This window comes from Haliotis cracherodii, unplaced genomic scaffold (assembly GCF_022045235.1).
Source record: "Haliotis cracherodii isolate W230 unplaced genomic scaffold, xgHalCrac1.p SCAF_17, whole genome shotgun sequence".
Classification (NCBI taxonomy): Eukaryota; Metazoa; Mollusca; class Gastropoda; order Lepetellida; family Haliotidae; genus Haliotis; species Haliotis cracherodii.
The window spans coordinates 4,217,576-4,237,850 of NW_027266272.1; the positions used below are offsets into that span (position 1 = coordinate 4,217,576).

Consider the following 20,275-nt stretch of genomic DNA (forward strand, 5'->3'; position numbering starts at 1 on the left):
TGTTCTTGTCCCGAGATAGCTTGTACTATATAGCGGTATTCATAGTGCAATAATGAATTATGTGTGGTATTCTCTGCTGGTGCTGGATCTCGTTTAGAACATGTAGATATAATTATTGCTAGTTAGATCACCTAGCTGTGCCCCATCACAATATAGATATACAATGTATAATGACAACTCATAAATATTGGTAGAACAATCTGTGTTTTGCACACGTAAAGTTGCAGCAATACGATGGTCGGTGTTATTTACGGGTTACAGTTGTCTAAGACAATTTGCTGTGCAGAGTTGCGTCTCTTAGGTGTGCCAGAATCGGATGATCCTGTGCTCGAATCCATGATTAAACCCGGTTATGTTTCTAGGTTTGTCAGAACCTTAACCCTGCTCGTGGGTTTCTTTCAGTGTTGTAACGTCCAAATGTGGTAGAGCTGGTATGCTGTTAAAAAGTCGTGGTAAACACAACTCACTCACTCACGCTTATTGAGCACACGATACTATTGCAAATTACCCCTTTGACATAATCTTGCGGCAATGACCGCCTCCATGGTCTAGTGGTAGAGCGCCTGCCCGACGCTCGGGGGTTAGATTCCCGGCCGCGTCAAACCAAAAGGCTCCTGTCTGGAGCTCTGAATCAAATGGATCAAACAAGGACTGGTCGGCTCGGAGTCAGTATACTGTGTCTGAGTGGGGTATTAATGTTAAACCACGGCATTGTATCTCAGTGGGCTAGTATTGTAAAATCGGCATTTGTCCGGCAAAATTCACTGTAGCAAATGGCCATAGGTTTCAATAGTGAGTGAGCTGCGATTAACGCTGACTTGAACAGTACATATTTCGGTTGTATCACGGCGTGTCAGCTTGATGAGGGAGGAAAGCCCGAAGTGATGCAGGCCTCAGACGTTTACCATTTTGGTGAAACCCACGAGCACGGGTATGGTGCTGACAAACCTAGAAACATAATCGGGGCGAACCGGGATTCGAATCCATAGCCGTAGGTATCCGACGTGCACAAGGGAAGCAACTCTGTAAAGGGAATTGCGGCGCCTTAGACGACTGGGTCACCCGTGCTCCGATAGTGTTCAATAAGGATTAACGTCATTTAATCTGAAATTCTTTATATACGTGTACTGGTTTAAGCACAAGTGTTAATATTTTCTTTAACTTAGAATGTTTAAAATATTTCAGTAAAACCAGAGCATATTATTTATCCGTGAATATTCGTGTAAAGACATACGCGTGCCTTACATGCCTTAATCAGTAGAATATATTTTAAAATCAATAAAAAATATATTTTAGAAAATTATATAACCAGCCTTAATCGTGCAATGTGAGTGTTTTCTAGTCAACATGAATGCAGATAGTTTACTATATATAAATATATTTATGTCTACAATTGGCCATATTGCCTTACACATATGTACATTGTACACAAATACTTCATTTCACGTTATGTGGACGCTGGAAGGACAAAATTTGGTTTAAAGCATCCATTACCAATGTTATCAAACCAAACTTTATAAACAAATAACTGATAAAAGATTTTAAACACTTCCTTGGGTCCCCTTAACATGAAATACGGGACACATTCGTCGCCACTCCCGATCTTCCCAACTTGCCATAGGCTTGTCACGGAATGACGCGAGAGGACACGAATGATCCTGGATTCTCAACCAATCGTTACCATTCGTTCATTTCCGTAACCTACAAGATGAGGTCGGAGAGACGCGAGTGGTGGCTGATGTTCACGTCGCTGACGCTTCTTCGGTTATCTCCCTTGTATTATATCGACGAAGAAGCCTTTGTGGTGTTTTGTAATCAACATTCCAGTGATATAAACACATTTTTTTGTCAGTATTGAGAAACAATCAGTATTTGTGTGATTACAAACTGCTGATAGTGATTGTTGATTAGTTAGAATGTCTTCCTATTATTATGATTTACAATAAAATATACCAATCATACATTTGTTTGTCATATACATGTGTGTATAAATATATAACTCAGTGAGTGAGTGAGTGAGTGAGTCGGTTTGATTTATCGCCGCCTTGAAGAGTGTTCCAGTTATATCACGGCGTGTCAGCTTAATGTGGGAGGAAACTCCGAATTGATGCAGGTGTCAGACGTTTACCTCTTTTATGAAAGGGGCGGTCGGGTAGCCTAGTGGTGAAAGCATTCGCGCGTCACGCCGAAGACGCGGGTTCGATTCCCGACATGGGTACAATGTGTGAAACCAATTTATGGTGTCACGCGCCGTGACATTGCTGGAATATTGCTAATAAACGGCGTAAAGCCATACTCACTCACTCACTCACTTTGGTGAAACCCACGAGCACAGGTATGGTGCTGACAAACCTAGGGATTCGAACCGACAATCCAAGATTTCTGGCACGTCAAAGGAACACAGCTCTTAGGCACCCTAAACCACTGGGCCACCCATCCCTTTGAAACCATATTTCTCATATAAACCTTCTGACTGATAGCCGGGATTCGAACACACTGGCATAGGTTTCTGGAGTGCCCAAGGGATGCAACTCTGCACAGCGATCCATGCCCCCGCCATATTGAGTGAGTAAGTAAATTTTACGCCGTGTTTAGCAATATTTCATGCTTGCCGTAAAAGGCGACTTGCTTGTTAAGAGGCGACTAACGGGATCCGGTGGTCAGACTCGCTGACTTCGTTGATGCATGTCATCGTATGCTCATGATGAAATCTTACCAATTCAGTGTTAGTGCAGCAAATTGCTCGAATAGCATTACGAGCAGTTCCCATAAAACCTCATGTTATATGCTTTTAATATTTGCAATATTATGCTTCATCTTTATTAACAATACATTATGCTAAAAATACCCCAAACCCAGCATTTTAGTAAGTCATTTCGCTACTATAGTGAGAGGGAGACGGTTGTCTTCAGCGGCACTTCCTGCAAGAACATTGTTCAATGTATTTTACGTACGCTTCAAATACCACTGAAGAGGGAGTAAGTGAGGGAGAGAGTATGGTTTTACGCAGATTTTAGCAATATGACAGTAACAGGGAAGGCCAGAAATGGGCTTCGAACAGTGTACCTCTGTGGGGAATAGAACCGGGCCTTCGGTGTGACGATCGAACGTTGAACTACGAGTAAACCCCACGGGCCTTACCGTATACATAACGTATGCAAACAAATGTATGTATCGACAGCGATGGTATGTATATATTGTAATGTTGTACAACCGCTGCCTATATATATTGTATTGGAAGGGGGTGTACACCATGTTATGAATTCAATCTATTGTACAACCATCCTGATGTATATTTTAGAGGAAGCGGATGTACAACATTTTATGAAAGTTAACTCCCCTCGGCCCATTATTTCTGAAGTGTCGACAGTCAGGAGTGCTTGTGTCATAAACTGTGATTTAAAAAAAAATGTTAATTAATGTTTACATTTATTCCTAAAAAAACGTTTAAATGTGTACAGTACATGTTATCGGCTGGATATTACTTTTTAACAGTGCATATATTATGTATTGTTATCATGTAAATGTTACAATGTGCGACACTTTAATATTTGTGTCACTCCCTTTCTCTCTTCAGTTGACCGAGTGTTGTGATGAAGCCACACAGAGAGCGTCTTAGCGCCGTCTTGTTGCATCGCATCAAAGGCTTCCATAATCCCTCTAATAAACACCGTGCCTGTATTTGTTTCTGAAGGTCCTTTGACCCGGTGTTTATTCCAGACATAGATGTCTCTGCAACGTCGGTTGAACTGGCGTTTATTCTCAGATTTGAACTAATAACGCCGGAGATCGCTTCCGACATATGGTCAAATGTGTGTAGGGTTCATTTGTGGAGCTGAATTCATAATCTGTTCAATATAACACGTGAAGCTATGCATAAAAGTCAGGCAGGTGCTTATTCGTGTTTCCATGGCAAATAATTGGACTTGGGCCAAACGTAGGTAGAATTCACTTCCGGAACATAAATCAAATCATTTGGAGAAAATTCTTGATGTGCTTCTTATAAAATAACCAAATGACGCTGCATGTGTTCTTTTCAACACTGCTCCCATGATGTATGTTATATTACACTTACATGGCCATAGCCACGGTACACGACAAGGAGATTGTAGTAGGAAGTAGATACAAGTTCTTTTCACTTGAGATAAAGGGGAAAATATTATTATAGATAGGGTGTGTTACCGAACTGCCCAAGCTATTGGACTTTCAAATCATACCAACAAGTCTGCGGTATGACATATAAAACTAAGCAGGTATAGGGGTCGTCTCAAAAACAAAACCGGGACGTAAAAGGATATTAGACAGCTTTGATACGGGGTGAGTGAGTGAGTGAGTGAGTATGGTTTTACGCCGTTTTTAGCAATATTCCAGCAATATCACGGCGGGCGACACCAGAAATTGGCTTCACACATTGTACCCATGTCGGGAATCGAACTTGGGTCTTCGGCGTGACGAGCGAACGCTTTAACCACTAGGCTACCCGACCGCCCCTGATACGGGGTGATTAGGTCTATAGTGTAAAGCTTTATGAGCATAAAGTACCTCAGACTTAAAGTAGAATTCGGTAGGAAATTTTAGACACAACTTATGTTCCCTGCACTACATTAATCATTGCTCTATGAGATGGGATTCAGACTTTGAAAGGTAAGGTTTGAAGAGTAGTCTCCCTTTGACTCAACGTCAACGGTTGAAGTGTCAAGTTTTCATTTTGACATGACGTGCGATATGGATACCAGATAGTGTAAACTTTTCGGCATAACACATTCGTTTTGGTGTCTTTAGTTGCCGTATGTGGTGATTTGCCCAATATTTTTCTGCTTACCTTATATGAGGCAACTAAAGTCATCATATTAGCAGAGGGTATGATGCTTCGTTCAGGCCAGCCAGGAGACTTTTTGTTTTTGTACTAGATTCCTGAACCCTTAATGATGATGGCTAGCGCTGATAGTCAACACTCGTGATGATCCAGGTTAGAAGCCATGCTTGTCGTAAGAGGGATGAGTGCAATGTTCGAAATAACGCCTGTCCGGAGGCCGAGGCAGGTAGTTTGTGTTGGGCACATAGTTTCAAATTTGTATGGGTCCTTATGGCTTCAGTAAACCAACATGTCGATTTACTTGTCACAATAAGCTGCACTTTTTTCTTAAACAAGGGCCTGGGTACCGTTTCACACAGCAGACGTAAGCCTTTCGATTGTTCGTGAAAACTACGAAAACACCGGAATTGCTGCCAACTTCTTTGTTGAGAATTTCGACTTCTGTGGCCTAAAAGTTTCTTTTCCTTGATTTCTTTTTGCAAATGTCCTCCATTTTACGGCGTTTCGTCGTCACGCACGTGTTTGGTGGCCTCGGTTATTCCAGTTTTAGTGTAGCTTCCTGAAACAGTCTCAGACCATGGCCTAAACAAAGCCTAAACTCTACGAGCGTTTAAATGTATGACTGCTTTGTGAAACGATAGGGCCTTCAGCCTCTGTAGGATGTTGGTCCTGTTGGCCGACTGGCAATTTTTAAAATTTCAAACCCTGGTGGTCAGACCTAGTGATGCATGTCATCGTATTCTTTGGGCGTAGATTTATGCTCATGATGTCAAACACTGAACTGTCTTGTCCAGATTCGATAATTTACAGACAGCCATCATATTGCTGGATTATTGCTGAATGCGTTAAACAACAAACAAACAAACATGATAGTAAATAATATCCCTTTGTTATTTTTTTATTTCTCCATTTTCATTACAATACTGGCAGTGTTGTAAACATGATCATGATGACAAACAACATACAAAAATATTTTGATCTTGAAGCAAATGTACAGGTGGGTGTGGTTAGTGTGGACACATCTCCAGCTGTCCGTGATGTTTCAAATTAAAACTACTCCTATGTATAACTTGAAACCAAGGAGTAAAAACACAACTACAGTAGTCCCATTACATGGGAGTTTCAAGTTAGTAGGTCATATATTTCCCCCCTCAAACACACTTAGTTTACATTATTCTTGTCATGTCATTTGTTTTTGTATGTACTAGGGCTGGGACGGGTAACCCGGGTAATTTGGGTACCATCTGGGTCGAATAGGATCCGGGTACCCACAGGACTATCTGGACCCCTTGCTAGTAATGTGATATATTGTTTAATGACAAAAATTACCTAGAACTCCATGGTTGCATTACAAGTCACAAACTTTCGCATTTCTTTCTGACTATGAACCAATTCCTTCTCACCTTTATAGGTTTGAACAAAGATAAAACTTCAGTCAACTTCAGTGTATGCATGACCAGATCGTTTAAAATGTGTATCCAAATACATTTTGCCAGGGCAACCCTCAAACTATTCCCAATCGAACATCTACTAGGTAATAGGGGGTCTGGTAGCCGGGTAGTAAGTTTGGACTCGTCCCAGTCCCAGTCCTAGTATGTACACCACCAACACATAGGGCTGCAGGGTAACGGAAACGGAATACATTCACCCAGTATTCTCCTGATGAAGGGGCAAGAAGTGGCCCTGAAAAGTCATTATAAAGAAGATGTGATCCCTATAAAAGTGTCATGTATTCATGTTCTTCCAACTTCTAAATGCCTAACAAAGACTTCACACAACATTGTTGATTTAAGCTGAAGGGAGGGATTACTTAATACTCTCAGCCAGGGATTACTGGAAGGGACTACGTTTTTGGTCACTGTTTGTTTTCTCTGAAAAGAGAACCCACCTTTCTTTTTGTGATCCAACACAATAATTATTGATTTATTTTAAAAACTGAGCAAAAACCACCTGGAAAAAAAATTCACATATACTACTCAGAAGAAGTTAAGGATCATCGATTCTTTCATATTACATTGTACTATGGTTAATCTGCCCTGAAATGAGAGATTACCTGCAGTAATATGAAAGAATCGGGTGATCCGTAACTTCTTTTGAATAGTATATGTGAATTTTTTTTCCAGATGGTTTTTGCTCAGTTTTTAAATGAGTTTAGGTTGCTGACTGAGTTATGTCATGGCATGTTAACATTGTCCCCATGTCGGGAATCGAACCCGGGTCTTCGGCGTGACAAGCGAACGCTTTAACCACTAGGCTACCCGACCGCCCCGTAAGCCCAAAGTGATGCAGGTCTTAGACATTTACCAATCTGGTGAAACCCACATGGGTATATTGCCGACAAACCTAGAACCATAATCAGGGCAAACTGGAATTTAAACGCACGATCATAGGTTTCTGACCCGCCAAAGGGACCCAAGTCTTATCCCACCTAAGACAACTTGTCGACCCGGCCCCTAGAACCATGTTGGACATATAAGCCTGTTGAATGGCATCCTGTATGGACTGACAATACTGATGTGTGAACAAGACATCCTTGTTTAACAAGTAACCATAATGCTTACAAGTGAATAAATGTCAGACTCAGTGGATGATGAGGGAGTGGGTATGATTGTACGCCGCTTTTAGCAATATTCCAGCAATATCACGGCGGGGGACACCAGAAATGGGCTTCATGCATTGTACCCATGTCGGGAATCGAACCTGGGTCTTCGGCGAGACGAGCCAACGCTTTAAGCACTAGGCTACCCGACCACCCCCTCAATGGGTGATGAGTGAGTATGGTCTTAAGCACTAACAATAGCACTCAGTCAGGAGACACCAGAAACTGGTTCCACACATAGTACATATATTGGGAATCAAACTTGGGTCTTCAGCTTGATGAGAAAACGCTCTAACCACAAGCCTACATAACTACCCAATCAAGTCAATAAAACCTGATGCAATTTCAATGATGAAGAAGAAATTCATTGCAATATTCTCTACATATCACTAACAGTTACATGTGATTGATCGAAACAGTTCTTTCTATAGCTACCAACATTTCCATATGGCAATGGTTGAACTGCAATATATGGATGAAAATTTATGTTTCAAATAATAACATTCAAAATATCCTGGCAGTCTAACTGCATTCCACTTTGATGAAACACATACGATCTTCAATAACATCATAACAGACATGATTTACAGCTGTTGAAAAGTCTGTGTGATACTCTACGACATAGATACCTGAATATTGTGGGATGCACCCCTACATTCCGGCATGAGTTGTAGTGTCTGGGTGGAGGGCGTGGGGGGTGGTGGAGGATGGGTTTTATGTGGATTGGAAGCAAGAGAGTAGAGCTTACAGGTCAATATACCAGCAATAATGCAGCAGGTGACACACGAATCAGCTGAATTCTTTCACCTATGTCAAATGTGGGGCATCAAACCCAACAAGAAACGCTTTAACCTCTGGAATCAAGCACCATGGTGGTTGGAGGAGTGGCATCTCAACGTGTTACTCCAGTAGGGGTCCAAAAGGATGAGTATCCTTCCAACTTCACCTGTGTTCTTAAGTCTGCCATGCTCAACTAGTCCTGTGACGACCATCCATTAAATATGTACCTCATCTCAATCTTGTCTGATATTACAGCAAACTGACAATAAACAGTTTCAATCAATTACCAATAAAATGCAACACATGCATTCATCTATGATAAATGTCTTCTTGTTCATTGTGGGTATCTACCAAACTTCGCCCTACTGGTAAATCATCATCACAGGTACATGGCCAACCCCATTGTTGAGTATCTACCAATCTTAGTCCTACTAGAAAATAGTCATCACATGTACATTGCCCCTCCCAGCGATGTCCCACACAGACACGCTGGATCAGATGTCTTACACTAAAGGAGAACTGGATGGGACGTAACAAGCTCCTTTCACACACAACCTCCACCTAGTCAATGAAAAGTTCGTCATATCTAGCAACATTAGTATGTTCAACACGTAAGGCCATCGCCATGGGTTAATTGTTTCAACCCAAAGCTGCCTGACTAAAATGTACAGCAAATGTTTACCAGTTGAGAGGAATTCTACTTGTTCCTGGGAGGGCCACCTGACACAGGAGGTCTACCAGACCACAAGACGCTCACATTCGCTTTGCAAACGACCATCTTACAGAAAGGCTATCTGACCCCAGGAAGTCCACCAGACCACAAGACGCTCACCTTCTCATTGCAATCAACCATCTTACAGTAAGGCTACCTGACCACAGGAGGTCCACCTTTACAGGAAAGCCACTTGTTCATCATAGTTTTCATCCACATCAGGTATCTTCCACTGACACTTGCGTCCAAACTCGTACATCTCCTTGATGGTGCCCTGAACCTTGTCCTCCCCCTCATCCTGCAACTCCTTGTACTTCTGCTGCAGCTTCAGGGCAGTGATGGCATCCTCCACAGAGTCGTGAGTAAACGACTGGATATTAATTTCTGGCAATGACACACAAACAAGCATAAGTCAACCTAGACTGGAGTGAGTAAGTGAGTGAGTGAGTGAGGGAGGGAGGGAGGTTTTGCACCACTTTTAGCAATATCAAGGTGGGGGCTTGAAATTGGAAATTCCAGAATTGGCTTAACACATTCTACGCACGTGGGGAATCGTGGCATGACGAGCAAACACTTTAACCACAAGCCTACCCCACTGCCCCCACGTAAGGAAGAGAACTTATGGATTTCAACTTCTTTGGAGTATCTACTTACTCCTTCATCAGATGAATGTACTCCGAAACGTGTTCCTCATAACAAAGAATTTGACATACATAAATTCTCTCCCTTAGACTGACGCCGTTTCAATTTTATTATTATAACATGTAAATAATATCACAAATAGTATATAACACACAAACAAACTCACTGAGGAAGTACCACGCTAGGAACTTGAGTGAGATCATCCTCTGCCTGGGGAGGTGAAACAGCTCCACTGTATCAGTCACCTGGTCCTTCCGCACCTGCAACATGAACAACATAGTGTCAATCATGATTGATTGTTTGACTGATTGTTTGTTGTTTAATGCCGCCCTCAGCAATATTCCAGCCATATAATGGCAGTCTGTAAATAATCAAGTCTGGACCAGAGGTCCAGTGATTGACATCATGAGCATCGATCCACGCAATTGGGAAGGCCTATTCTACCCCGGATCTGGGCGGTCGGGTAGCCAAGTGGTTAAAGCGTTCGCTCGTCACGCCGAAGACCCGGGTTCGATTCCCGACATGGGTACAATGTGTGAAGCCCATTTCTGGTGTCCCCCGCCGTGATATTGCTGGAATATTGCTAAAAGCGGTGTAAAACATACACACTCACTCACTACACCGGATCTTCGCGGGTGGTCAATCATGAACAACAACTTGACGATACAGGCATTGCTCTACCATCCTCTTATACATTCACGTGTAAACAAACTCTCATTTAAAATAATAAACAACAAGAGCAATAACTGTTAAATTTTTTATGGCAGCTTTCAGATTTGAAACCATATATTCATCACTTCATGATATCAGCATGTCATCCTCTTCATAGAGGTTTATGACAAAATGTGCCATTTGGGAGTACAGTCAGCTTTAGAAATTGGCACTAGTCCTGTAGTCCTTGCCAAAATGCCCAATAGTCATAAGGACTGGTAGAAATTTGCCATTTCTAAGGGTTTTGCTAAATACTATCATTATAAAAACAAGTGCACTAAAATGTTAGCTTCTAACGCTGACAGTGGACCATGTCCAAAACCATAAGACAAGGGGCATAACTCTGTAAAATACTAAGTCTAGACAATAGTTTTGAATTTTCCCCTCACTATTCACACTATTTACACACTATTCCCTCAATGATATCACCACAATGTCCCACTTTGTGGCATAGGATGAAGAAGACCTCAGTCTATTTGATTGACTACCAGTCTGAGCTCCAATCAACAAGTGAGAACTCACCAGTATATTGATGACCCGGAAGTCCTTCTTCAGTCCGTGGCCCACAAACACAACCCCAGCATCAATGAGGTAGCGTAGTTTCTGGTAGGTGGACTTGAGGGTGGTGAGATGCTTGGTGGAGACTGCAGCATCCAGGTCACCGGGCTTGATACCAGAATACTGGGTCAGGTAGTCGACCACCTGAACATGGACACCAAGTCATGGTTATTGGGGGGACAACAGAAGACATAATACTGAAAGGGTGAGGTGAGGTGAGGTGAAATGGGGTTTAACGTAGAGTCCAAGATTATTGCACTTATATAGCGGCGTGCATGTAAGTGTGTGTGTGTGGCTGCTTGTACTAGTCCGGACTGATGCCGATTTATAGTGCTAGCTCACTGAGATACCATGTCGCAGTTTAACATGAATACCCGAATCAGACACAGCATACTGACTCCGAGCTAACCAGTCCTCGTTTTAGCCCCTTAATGCCGAGCACCAGACAGGGTAACAACAAGTACGATCTTTTAAAGTCTATTGGTATGACGCGGCCGGGGATCGAATCCCGGACCTTCCGCTCTCTGGGCGGACGCTCTTCCATTAGATCACGGAGGCAGTCCTCTTTGCAATGGAGCATGGTCCATAATTTGGGGGTGTTTATGGGGGAAGCCATCAGATTTTAACAAATTTGTGGTCACTAAAATTTGCGGATCCGCGGAAGATTCACAGCCCCGAATATACTGAGTTTGTGTGTGCATGGTATTTTTGGTTTTTCACTGAGGAGAGTAACAGCTAACATCCGTCTCACCTGTTCTGGGTTGGCGATGTAGTCATCTATGAAAGGCTCCCCGAACTGAGGTCCCTGTCTGTCAAACAGAAATGTTGTGACACAAATAACAACACCATGGCAACAGTGACTGAGCTTCATATTCATTATTTACACTACATAAAATAAGCGACTTGAACAACAACGTTTGTTGATGGAATGCGGTCACAGGGGAGTGGACTGGAGTGGAGCGGAGCGTGTGGCGTGGAGTGGAGTGGAGTGGAGTGGAGGGGTGTGGAGTGGAGTGGAGTGGAGTGGAGTGGAGTAGAGTGGAGTGGAGTGGAGGGGAGGGGTGGGGAGTGGAGTGGAGTGGAGTGGAGTGGAGTGGAGTGGAGTGGAGTGGAGGGGTGGGGAGTGGAGTGGAGTGGAGTGGAGTGGAGGGGAGGGGAGGGGTGTGGAGTGGAGTGGAGTGGAGCGGAGTGGAGTGGAGGGGAGTGGAGTGGAGGGGAGGGGAGGGGAGTGGAGTGGAGGGGAGGGGAGTGGAGTGGAGTGGAGGGGAGTGGAGTGGAGGGGAGTGGAGGGGTGGGGAGTGGAGTGGAGTGGAGGGGAGTGGAGGGGAGGGGAGGGGAGGGGTGGGAAGTGGAGTGGAGTGGAGTGGAGTGGAGTGGAGTGGAGTGGAGGGGAGGGGTCGGGAGGGGAGGGGTCGGGAGGGGAGGGGAGGGGAGGGGAGGGGAGGGGAGTGGAGTGGAGTGGAGTGGAGTGGAGTGGAGTGGAGTGGAGGGGTGGGGAGTGGAGTGGAGTGGAGTGGAGTGGAGTGAAGTGGAGGGGAGGGGAGGGGAGTGGAGTGGAGTGGAGTGGAGTGGAGGGGTGTGGAGTGGAGTGGAGTGGAGGGGAGGGGAGGGGTGGGGAGGGGAGGGGTGGGGAGCGGAGTGGAGTGGAGTGGAGGGGAGGGGTCGGGAGGGGAGGGGAGGGGAGGGGAGGGGAGGGGAGGGGAGGGGAGTGGAGTGGAGTGGAGTGGAGGGGAGGGGAGTGGAGGGGAGGGGAGTGGAGTGGAGTGGAGTGGAGTGGAGTGGAGCGTGTGGCGTGGAGGGGAGGGGAGGGGAGGGGAGGGGAGGGGAGGGGAGGGGAGTGGAGCTGAGCGGAGTGGAGCGGAGCGTGTGGCATGGAGAGGAGCCACATTAAACAGGTTTAAACGCGTCAATCACGAGGCCACTGCCTCCCCAAGGAACATCTGAGAGAGAAATGAATCACCTACCCCCTTATACATGTAATCCTGGCGACAGCCATGTGGGACGGTTTGATGGTGGAGCGAGTGCCGTCACTGCGTAGCTCAGATTCCTCCTGCAGGACAAGGAAGGATTTGGTTATAATCCTGAATTTGAGCAAATGAATGTTTTATGCCAAAGACAATATGTTCCAGCTATGTTGTAGTACAGTCTGTGACTTTAGCCACTAGTCTAGTAGAACTCGGTCTAATTAACTCAGCTAATAAATAGCCCATAAATTAACATAAGCTCTGCTGAAAATGATGCTAAGAGCCCAGTGATTGACGCCAACAGCATTGATTGACACAATTAGGATATGATGACATGCAATCAACAAAGTCAACGATCCGACCATCCGATCCATTTGGACACCAAGCATGTGTTGCTGGGAATCTATATTCTTACCCGGAACACCCATGAGTTCATGAGTCAATGAAAGAGAATCTGGCATTGAAATAATCAATGAGTTTCTCACCTCCTTGAGTGAAACAAACTCAGCATCGAGACCAACGATTTCCTTGGCCTTTGGCAAATCTTCTGGCTGAAGGGGTGTGAATGTCATCTTGCGCCTCTTTGGGTTCATCAGCGACAGGTCATTGAAGATACAATCTGATCCAACCTGATTTGTTACTGAAATATCAACGCCACAGTTTTAACAGATGTGATTGGCATTTCTTCATATTATCTTGTCCATACTAGGCTAATTAAAATAAAGGTATTGGTCTTCAGGCACCGCCCGCATTATCATAAAGTGCGCTGCATGTTTCGTTTTTATTTCCATTTTTAAAGAAACAAAAAAAGTCCAATGGTAGTCAAGTACTTTATTCCAGTATTTTCCTCATCGAGAAATGCATTTATGTACATGATGTTGGGAGGCCCTTTCCCAGGTTGATTGTACACAACTATTTATTTGGTTAAACAGTGAGTGAGTATGGTTTTATGCCGCTTTTAGCAATATTCCAGCAATATCACGGCGGGGGACACCAGAAATGGGCTTCACACATTGTACCCATGACGGGAATCGAACCCAGGTCTTTGGCGTGACAAGCGAACGCTTTAACCACTAGGCTATCCGACCGCCCCATTTGGTTAAACAACTGTATATTTGGTTACATACTAGTTTGAATAACACCCCCCCCAAAAAATAAACACAACCTGCCTGCACTTTATTTTCAAAAGCCATTGCGTGAAAACCAATTCTTTTATTTTTTTAAGCCCTATGCACATAAGATTTTCAACCAGCATTACCTAGTTTCACTTCAGGCAATATATTAACGGGAGTGAACAAACGTAGTTGAAACGTGCCAATGTTACTGTACATATTAGCAAGACAAGCTTGCGGGACACGTTACTTAGAGCATCAACAGCAACTCCCGCCCTTGACTTGATTACTTACGGGACACGTTACTTAGAGCATCAACAGCAACTCCCGCCCTTGACTTGATTACTTACGGGACACGTTACTTAGAGCATCAACAGCCACTCCCGCCCTTGACTTGATTACTTACGGGACACGTTACTTAGAGCATCAACAGCAACTCCCGCCCTTGACTTGATTACTTACGGGACACGTTACTTAGAGCATCAACAGCAACTCCCGCCCTTGACTTGATCACTTACGGGACACGTTACTTAGAGCATCAACAGCCACTCCCGCCCTTGACTTGATTACTTACGGGATACGTTACTTAGAGCATCAACAGCCACTCCCGCCCTTGACTTGATCACTTACGGGACACGATACTTAGAGCATCAACAGCCACTCCCGCCCTTGACTTGATCACTTACGGGATACGATACTTAGAGCATCAACAGCCACTCCCGCCCTTGACTTGATCACTTACGGGACACGTTACTTAGAGCATCAACAGCCACTCCCGCCCTTGACTTGATTACTTATGGGACACGTTACTTAGAGCATCAACAGCCACTCCCACCCTTGACTTGATTACTTACGGGATACGTTACTTAGAGCATCAACAGCCACTCCCGCCCTTGACTTGATTACTTACAGAGTGATGTTATATAGCTAGAATATTGCTAATATTGTATAGTGTCCGAAATAACTGCCTGCCCGCCTGCCCGTGGCTGGTAACTTTTCTGTCGGGCTGCATGAAATTTTCCTCCACCTGCCCAACTGTCTGGCAGATAATCTTAAGACTACTTACGTATTCAGTTTTAATATTACTCATCGTAGACTTTCAAGTAATTGTTTGCATTAATTCAACTGAATCAAGACACAATTCTTATATTTTGTGATTTTTCAACAAATATTTCAGGTAACTTTGAAGATGGGCAGGTAACACTTATGGGTCACCTGCCCGACTGTCTTGTAGGATTTCAAAATTGTTTCAAACTCTGATTTTATGCACAAGAAAGTAAAAATTGACCAGTCAATACACCTTCAAAGAAAATAACCTTTCAGACACAAAATAGCAACTAAATGGAAGAATTTTTCTCACAACATTCAACAGATGCTTCAAAGTGCAGGCCAACACTGGCATGTGTGAATGGCTGAATGCAGCACTCAAACCTGTATGAGAATGAAATAAGTATTAGTAAAGGGTTCCTCACCTGTGAGATCATGGTACCTGGTGAGATTCCTCTTGACGAAGTAGATGGCACATGGCACCTTCCAATCCAGGTTGAAGTGAATCGCCTCATACTGTCAACATGAAGATCGTGATTAACATATGCATCTGGGTTCATACAAACTACACACAGTGTAACCAATTGAGGCTGCAAACAATTGTGAGTTAGCGGCCATTCAGATTACACATGATTTGCCTTAAATAACAGACCTGTGAAGATCTGAGGTAGAATAAGTCTTCAGCAACCCATGCCTGCCGTAAAAGGCGACTATGCTCGAGGCGACTAACATGATCGGTTGGTCAGGCTCACTTTCATCATATCCAAATTGCGTGGATCGATGGATGCTCATGATGTCAATCACTGGGTAGTCTGGTTCAGACTTGATTATTTACAGACTACTCAGTCACTACTGTCATATAGTTGGAATATTACTGCGGCGTTAAAAAACAAACAAACAAACAAAAAACCTTAAAAAACAACATACACCATCTTATCAGTAATAATCTAAATGAATCTGGACAAGACAATCCCCGGATTGATGTTATGTGCAACGATGCCTGGCCATCCGATTTAATTAGTCGCCTTTTTCGACCAGCATAGGTTGCTTGGGAACTACCGGTACTTTAAACTCCTATCCCGATGCTGTAACTCAACACTCACCTTCTCAATAGGTGTGATGGAGAAGTCATTGAAGAGGTACCACTGAGTGCAGGTGACCTTCTCCTTGCGCTGGTGGAACTCCTCGCCCACCAAGATGTGACTGACCAGATTGCCTCCCGTTTTGTCGTGGACGTGGGTGACAGTGGCGTAAAGCTCATAGTGCTTCACCTTTTCATCCTCGATCTTTGGCAGCGGCTCCTGCAAATGTGTTCAGTCTTTGAGCTGGGCATGTAACAAACTGTCTTGGAATCAAAATGTCTTATGATCGATTCTTTAAAGAACATTTTAGAGGATGATAAGAAATGTTTTACTCTGCAATTACAGTGGACTCTGTAAACCGGCATCTGAGCATTCCGGCACTCTCTCATCATCCCAAGTGTTCACTAGTCTATGTCAAACTATTCTAAGCTCATTCACGGTGTTGTGCCCCTTGTGATGAAAATGCAATGTCCAATCAGACAATCAGACAATCAGAATGCTGTTCTTATTTCACATGGCTTCACAAAGCTGGCGACTACCATAGAAGACGACCAGGTCGATCAGATAACAAAAAGATTTGAGATTTCATCCCTGACAGACAAACAAAATGACACACATGGTCGTGTGTACAACACACAGGTCACAAATAAGGCAAAGTAAAACAACATTGGTCTCGGGGAGTAATTAGATGGGTGACCGCTTGACTTGAGAATTTCTATGGCTTTAGTCCTGCCCCACACAGAAACACATGTAGTAACATGTGGATTCTCCTTAGGCAAAGATATAACGTGCCTTGTTCACCCAGCAGTGAATGGGTACCCAGTAGGATGAAATGAGTTAATGACTGTTAACCTTTTAGCATCTCACAGGCAGCATGGGTTGTGTACTCCCTAGGGAGCTGAGAATGAAATCGCGTGCACACTGATCCACAAGTTCCTCACAGCGCGAGCCCGTTCGTGCAGCTCTCCATACTATCGCTGCCAACAGTCAAAGCTCCACACTGTGATAGGTGGCCATAATCGTGCTTGGAGTTGAACTCGCAACTGACTGACCGTTTTGTTTAAAAGCAAGTGATGACTGCCACGACACCAAATCCTCTTACCTCTGCTAAATTAATTTCTATGTTTGTAAATTTGTATTTCTGTTTCATTACAAGTATCATGTAATCAGATATAGTAAGAATGTAAGGGGGAAATCTTTCCAAACAAACAAAAAGGTAAATTCATATGGGAAATATGGTCAGTAGTAAACCTCTTAAAAATTCACTATGACTGCATTGCCAAAGACAGAAACAAAAGTATCAACATTACTACATTTGGGGTTAGAAGGCAAATTTCAAGATACTTGTAATGGCCGCGCCTACACATATGGCAGCGATATTACTGAGAGGGTAACGAAGGTGTCACATGCTAGGAAGGAGCTAGGCAGCAATAGTATAGATAGCTCCATGAACTAGCTATTGCTTTGAGGAGCTTGACTGATCCACTGACAGGGACAATAACAGTGTAGTGTTTTGAACAAGCCCATGTGTAGCATGGATATATAGGGCAACTTAAATGGCTTATTATAATTAACATCAGGATTACACTGACCTCGTCCGACACCTCTGTGATCCTGACTGTTCCATCATCGTTCAGTCCCATCCTGAGCCCCAGGGGGAGCCACTTGGGGGACGTCTCTTCATCCTCCACTTGTTCCAGAAGCTCATCCAGGATGCTACTGCAAGGGGGGAAGGGGGAGACATAGTAACTCACAGCAGGGCTTGATGTCATAGAAACTGTGTTCAGTGACACATGGTGAACTTCAGTGACACATGGTGAACTTCAGTGACACATGGTGAACTTCAGTGACACATGGTGAACTTCAGTGACACATGGTGAACTTCAGTGACACATGGTGATAACCACCAACAAAGGGACCAGGGACTAGTTAGTTGCAAGCAGACCCTGTGGTCATGCTATACATGGGTGTGGTGCTGCCAAACCTAGAACAATGACCAGGGTTACACTTGCATTTGAGCCCATGATCATAGTGTGTGAGTGAGTGAGAATGATTTTATGCTGCACTTTGCAATATTCCAGCAATATGAGGGTGGTGACAAAAACATTGTACCCTTGTGGGGAACCAAACTCGGGTCTTCTGCGTGACAAACGTCTTAACCACTAGGCTACCCACTGGTCCCCATGGTCAGAAGGGAAGTTTTAAGGGAGGAACTGTGCTCTGCAAATACCAGCGCCTCATGCTACTTGTGAGGGTTAGAAATTTACTATATTATCCAGTGGTCAGAATGTGCTCGGATCTGAGCAGGGATTGTGGAGTTTCAAGTTACAAAATGACTCCATTAACAGACTCAGCGCTGGTCCTTATGCAGAGGGGCCTTGGGGTGGTGGATCTTTAAGACAGATAATGGAGATCCTATTACCAAGCAAAAAACACTGTGTAACAAAGTAAATTAGTGATAATGACTGCTGCAGAATGGTCATCTGTTCAAAGTCCACAAGGAAATGTCACTAGTCCATCCTGAATCTTACCATTCTCAGACTAGCGGACTTTCAATTTCAAACACTGCCCATTGTCCTTTAAATGAGTGAGTGTTACTTCACTATATCCCTGCAGCCTGTATATATCCTGGGCTCGAGAAACCAGTGATTGAAAGAAGGAGCAACATGTTACTGGGCATGATGACATACAACCAGCCAGATCACCTATGTAACCCCCTGATCCTCATTTGTCCGCTAGTACAACAGGCATGTACTGAGGCCTGGTCTACCAGAACACCCACAGGGTGCGGGTGAGCGGGACGAGGATGTCAGGTGGTGAACACCCACAGGGTGTGGGTGACAGGGACGAGGATGTCAGGTGGTGAACACTAACAGGGTGCGGGTGAGCGGGACGAGGATGTCAGGTGGTGAACACCCACAGGGTGCGGGTGAGCGGGACGAGGATGTCAGGTGGTGAACACCCACAGGGTGCGGGTGAGCGGGATGAGGATGTCAGGTGGTGAACACCTACAGGGTGCGGGTGACAGGGACGAGGATGTCAGGTGGTGAACACCTACAGGGTGCGGGTGAGCGGGACGAGGATGTCAGGGGGTGAACACCCATAGGGTGCGGGTGAGCGGGACGAGGATGTCAGGTGGTGAACACCCACAGGGTGCGGGTGAACGGGATGAGGATGTCAGGTGGTGAACACCCACAGGGTGCGGGTGAGCGGGACAAGGATGTCAGGTGGTGAACACCCACAGGGTGCGGGTGAACGGGACGAGGATGTCAGGTGGTGAACACCCACAGGGTGTGGGTGAACGGGACGAGGATGTCAGGTGGTGAACACCCACAGGGTGCGGGTGAATGGGACGAGGATGTCAGGTGGTGAACACCCACAGGGTGCGGGTGAACGGGACGAGGATGTCAGGTGGTGAACACCCACAGGGTGCGGGTGAATGGGACGAGGATGTCAGGTGGTGAACACCCACAGGGTGCGGGTGAATGGGACGAGGATGTCAGGTGGTGAACACCCACAGGGTGCGGGTGAACGGGACGAGGATGTCAGGTAATAAAACATGGGATCCCTGTGTACACCAGAGTGGTTCACTTACTCATGCTCAGGGTCATGCTTGAACTTGCAGTCCTTGCGTTTACATGCGCTGCCATAGCGACAGCTCTTCGCCATCCGACGAGAGGACGTAGCAGGATGCACCTGGTTCTCTTCATCTTCTGCTCTCACAATCTGCAATATGAAGTTGATGTATCATCCAAACACTTAATATACGTAAAGATTTATTTGTCACAATAAGCTGCAGTTTTCTTTAATGAGAGCCTGAAGATTTTAGTCAGCGCCTGCAGCTTCTAAAATCTGTGGGTCCTAAAGGCAGCCTTGCAATTCATTTTTTTATTTTAAACTCACCTCATGCTGAAGCCTCCAGAAGTTGAGGTCCTTCTCGTTCTCCAGTTGGCAGTTGAGGGCCAGGACGTCCGGCAGGTTCTTGAGAGCCCTGCGCTGGGTCTGTGGCAAGATAGCAAAAGTTAACATGATTGAGATAGCAAGCACATATCACATATTCACCACACTACACAGATTTAATTGCTTTGGGAAAAAGTAATCGAGTATGGTTTTATGCCGCTTTTAGCCCTATTCCAGCAATATCACGGCGGGGGACACCAAAAATAGGCTCCACATAGTGTACTCAAGTGGGGAATCGAACCCGTGTCTTTGGCATGACGAGCGACTAGGCTACCCGAAATACACAAGAAAA

The 20,275-nt window shown here is 44.7% G+C and overlaps 1 protein-coding gene across 2 annotated transcripts in view; it reads right to left on the reverse strand.

The window, feature by feature from the left end:
- Positions 1-6,942: 6,942 nt before the first annotated feature.
- Positions 6,943-20,275, reverse strand: part of LOC139464846 (PAN2-PAN3 deadenylation complex catalytic subunit Pan2-like) — a 34,865-nt gene continuing 21,532 nt past the window's right edge. For both annotated transcript variants that reach the window (XM_071246381.1, XM_071246380.1), the window contains 11 exons: positions 19,927-20,025; positions 19,619-19,749; positions 17,616-17,742; positions 16,045-16,242; positions 15,367-15,457; positions 13,268-13,422; positions 12,783-12,868; positions 11,570-11,627; positions 10,783-10,962; positions 9,716-9,809; positions 6,943-9,291 (listed from right to left, as the gene is read on the reverse strand). In XM_071246381.1, coding sequence (XP_071102482.1) covers positions 9,086-9,291; positions 9,716-9,809; positions 10,783-10,962; positions 11,570-11,627; positions 12,783-12,868; positions 13,268-13,422; positions 15,367-15,457; positions 16,045-16,242; positions 17,616-17,742; positions 19,619-19,749; positions 19,927-20,025 — 1,425 coding nt within the window. In that variant the 3' untranslated portion in view covers positions 6,943-9,085. The remainder of the gene's footprint in view (positions 9,292-9,715; positions 9,810-10,782; positions 10,963-11,569; positions 11,628-12,782; positions 12,869-13,267; positions 13,423-15,366; positions 15,458-16,044; positions 16,243-17,615; positions 17,743-19,618; positions 19,750-19,926; positions 20,026-20,275) is intronic.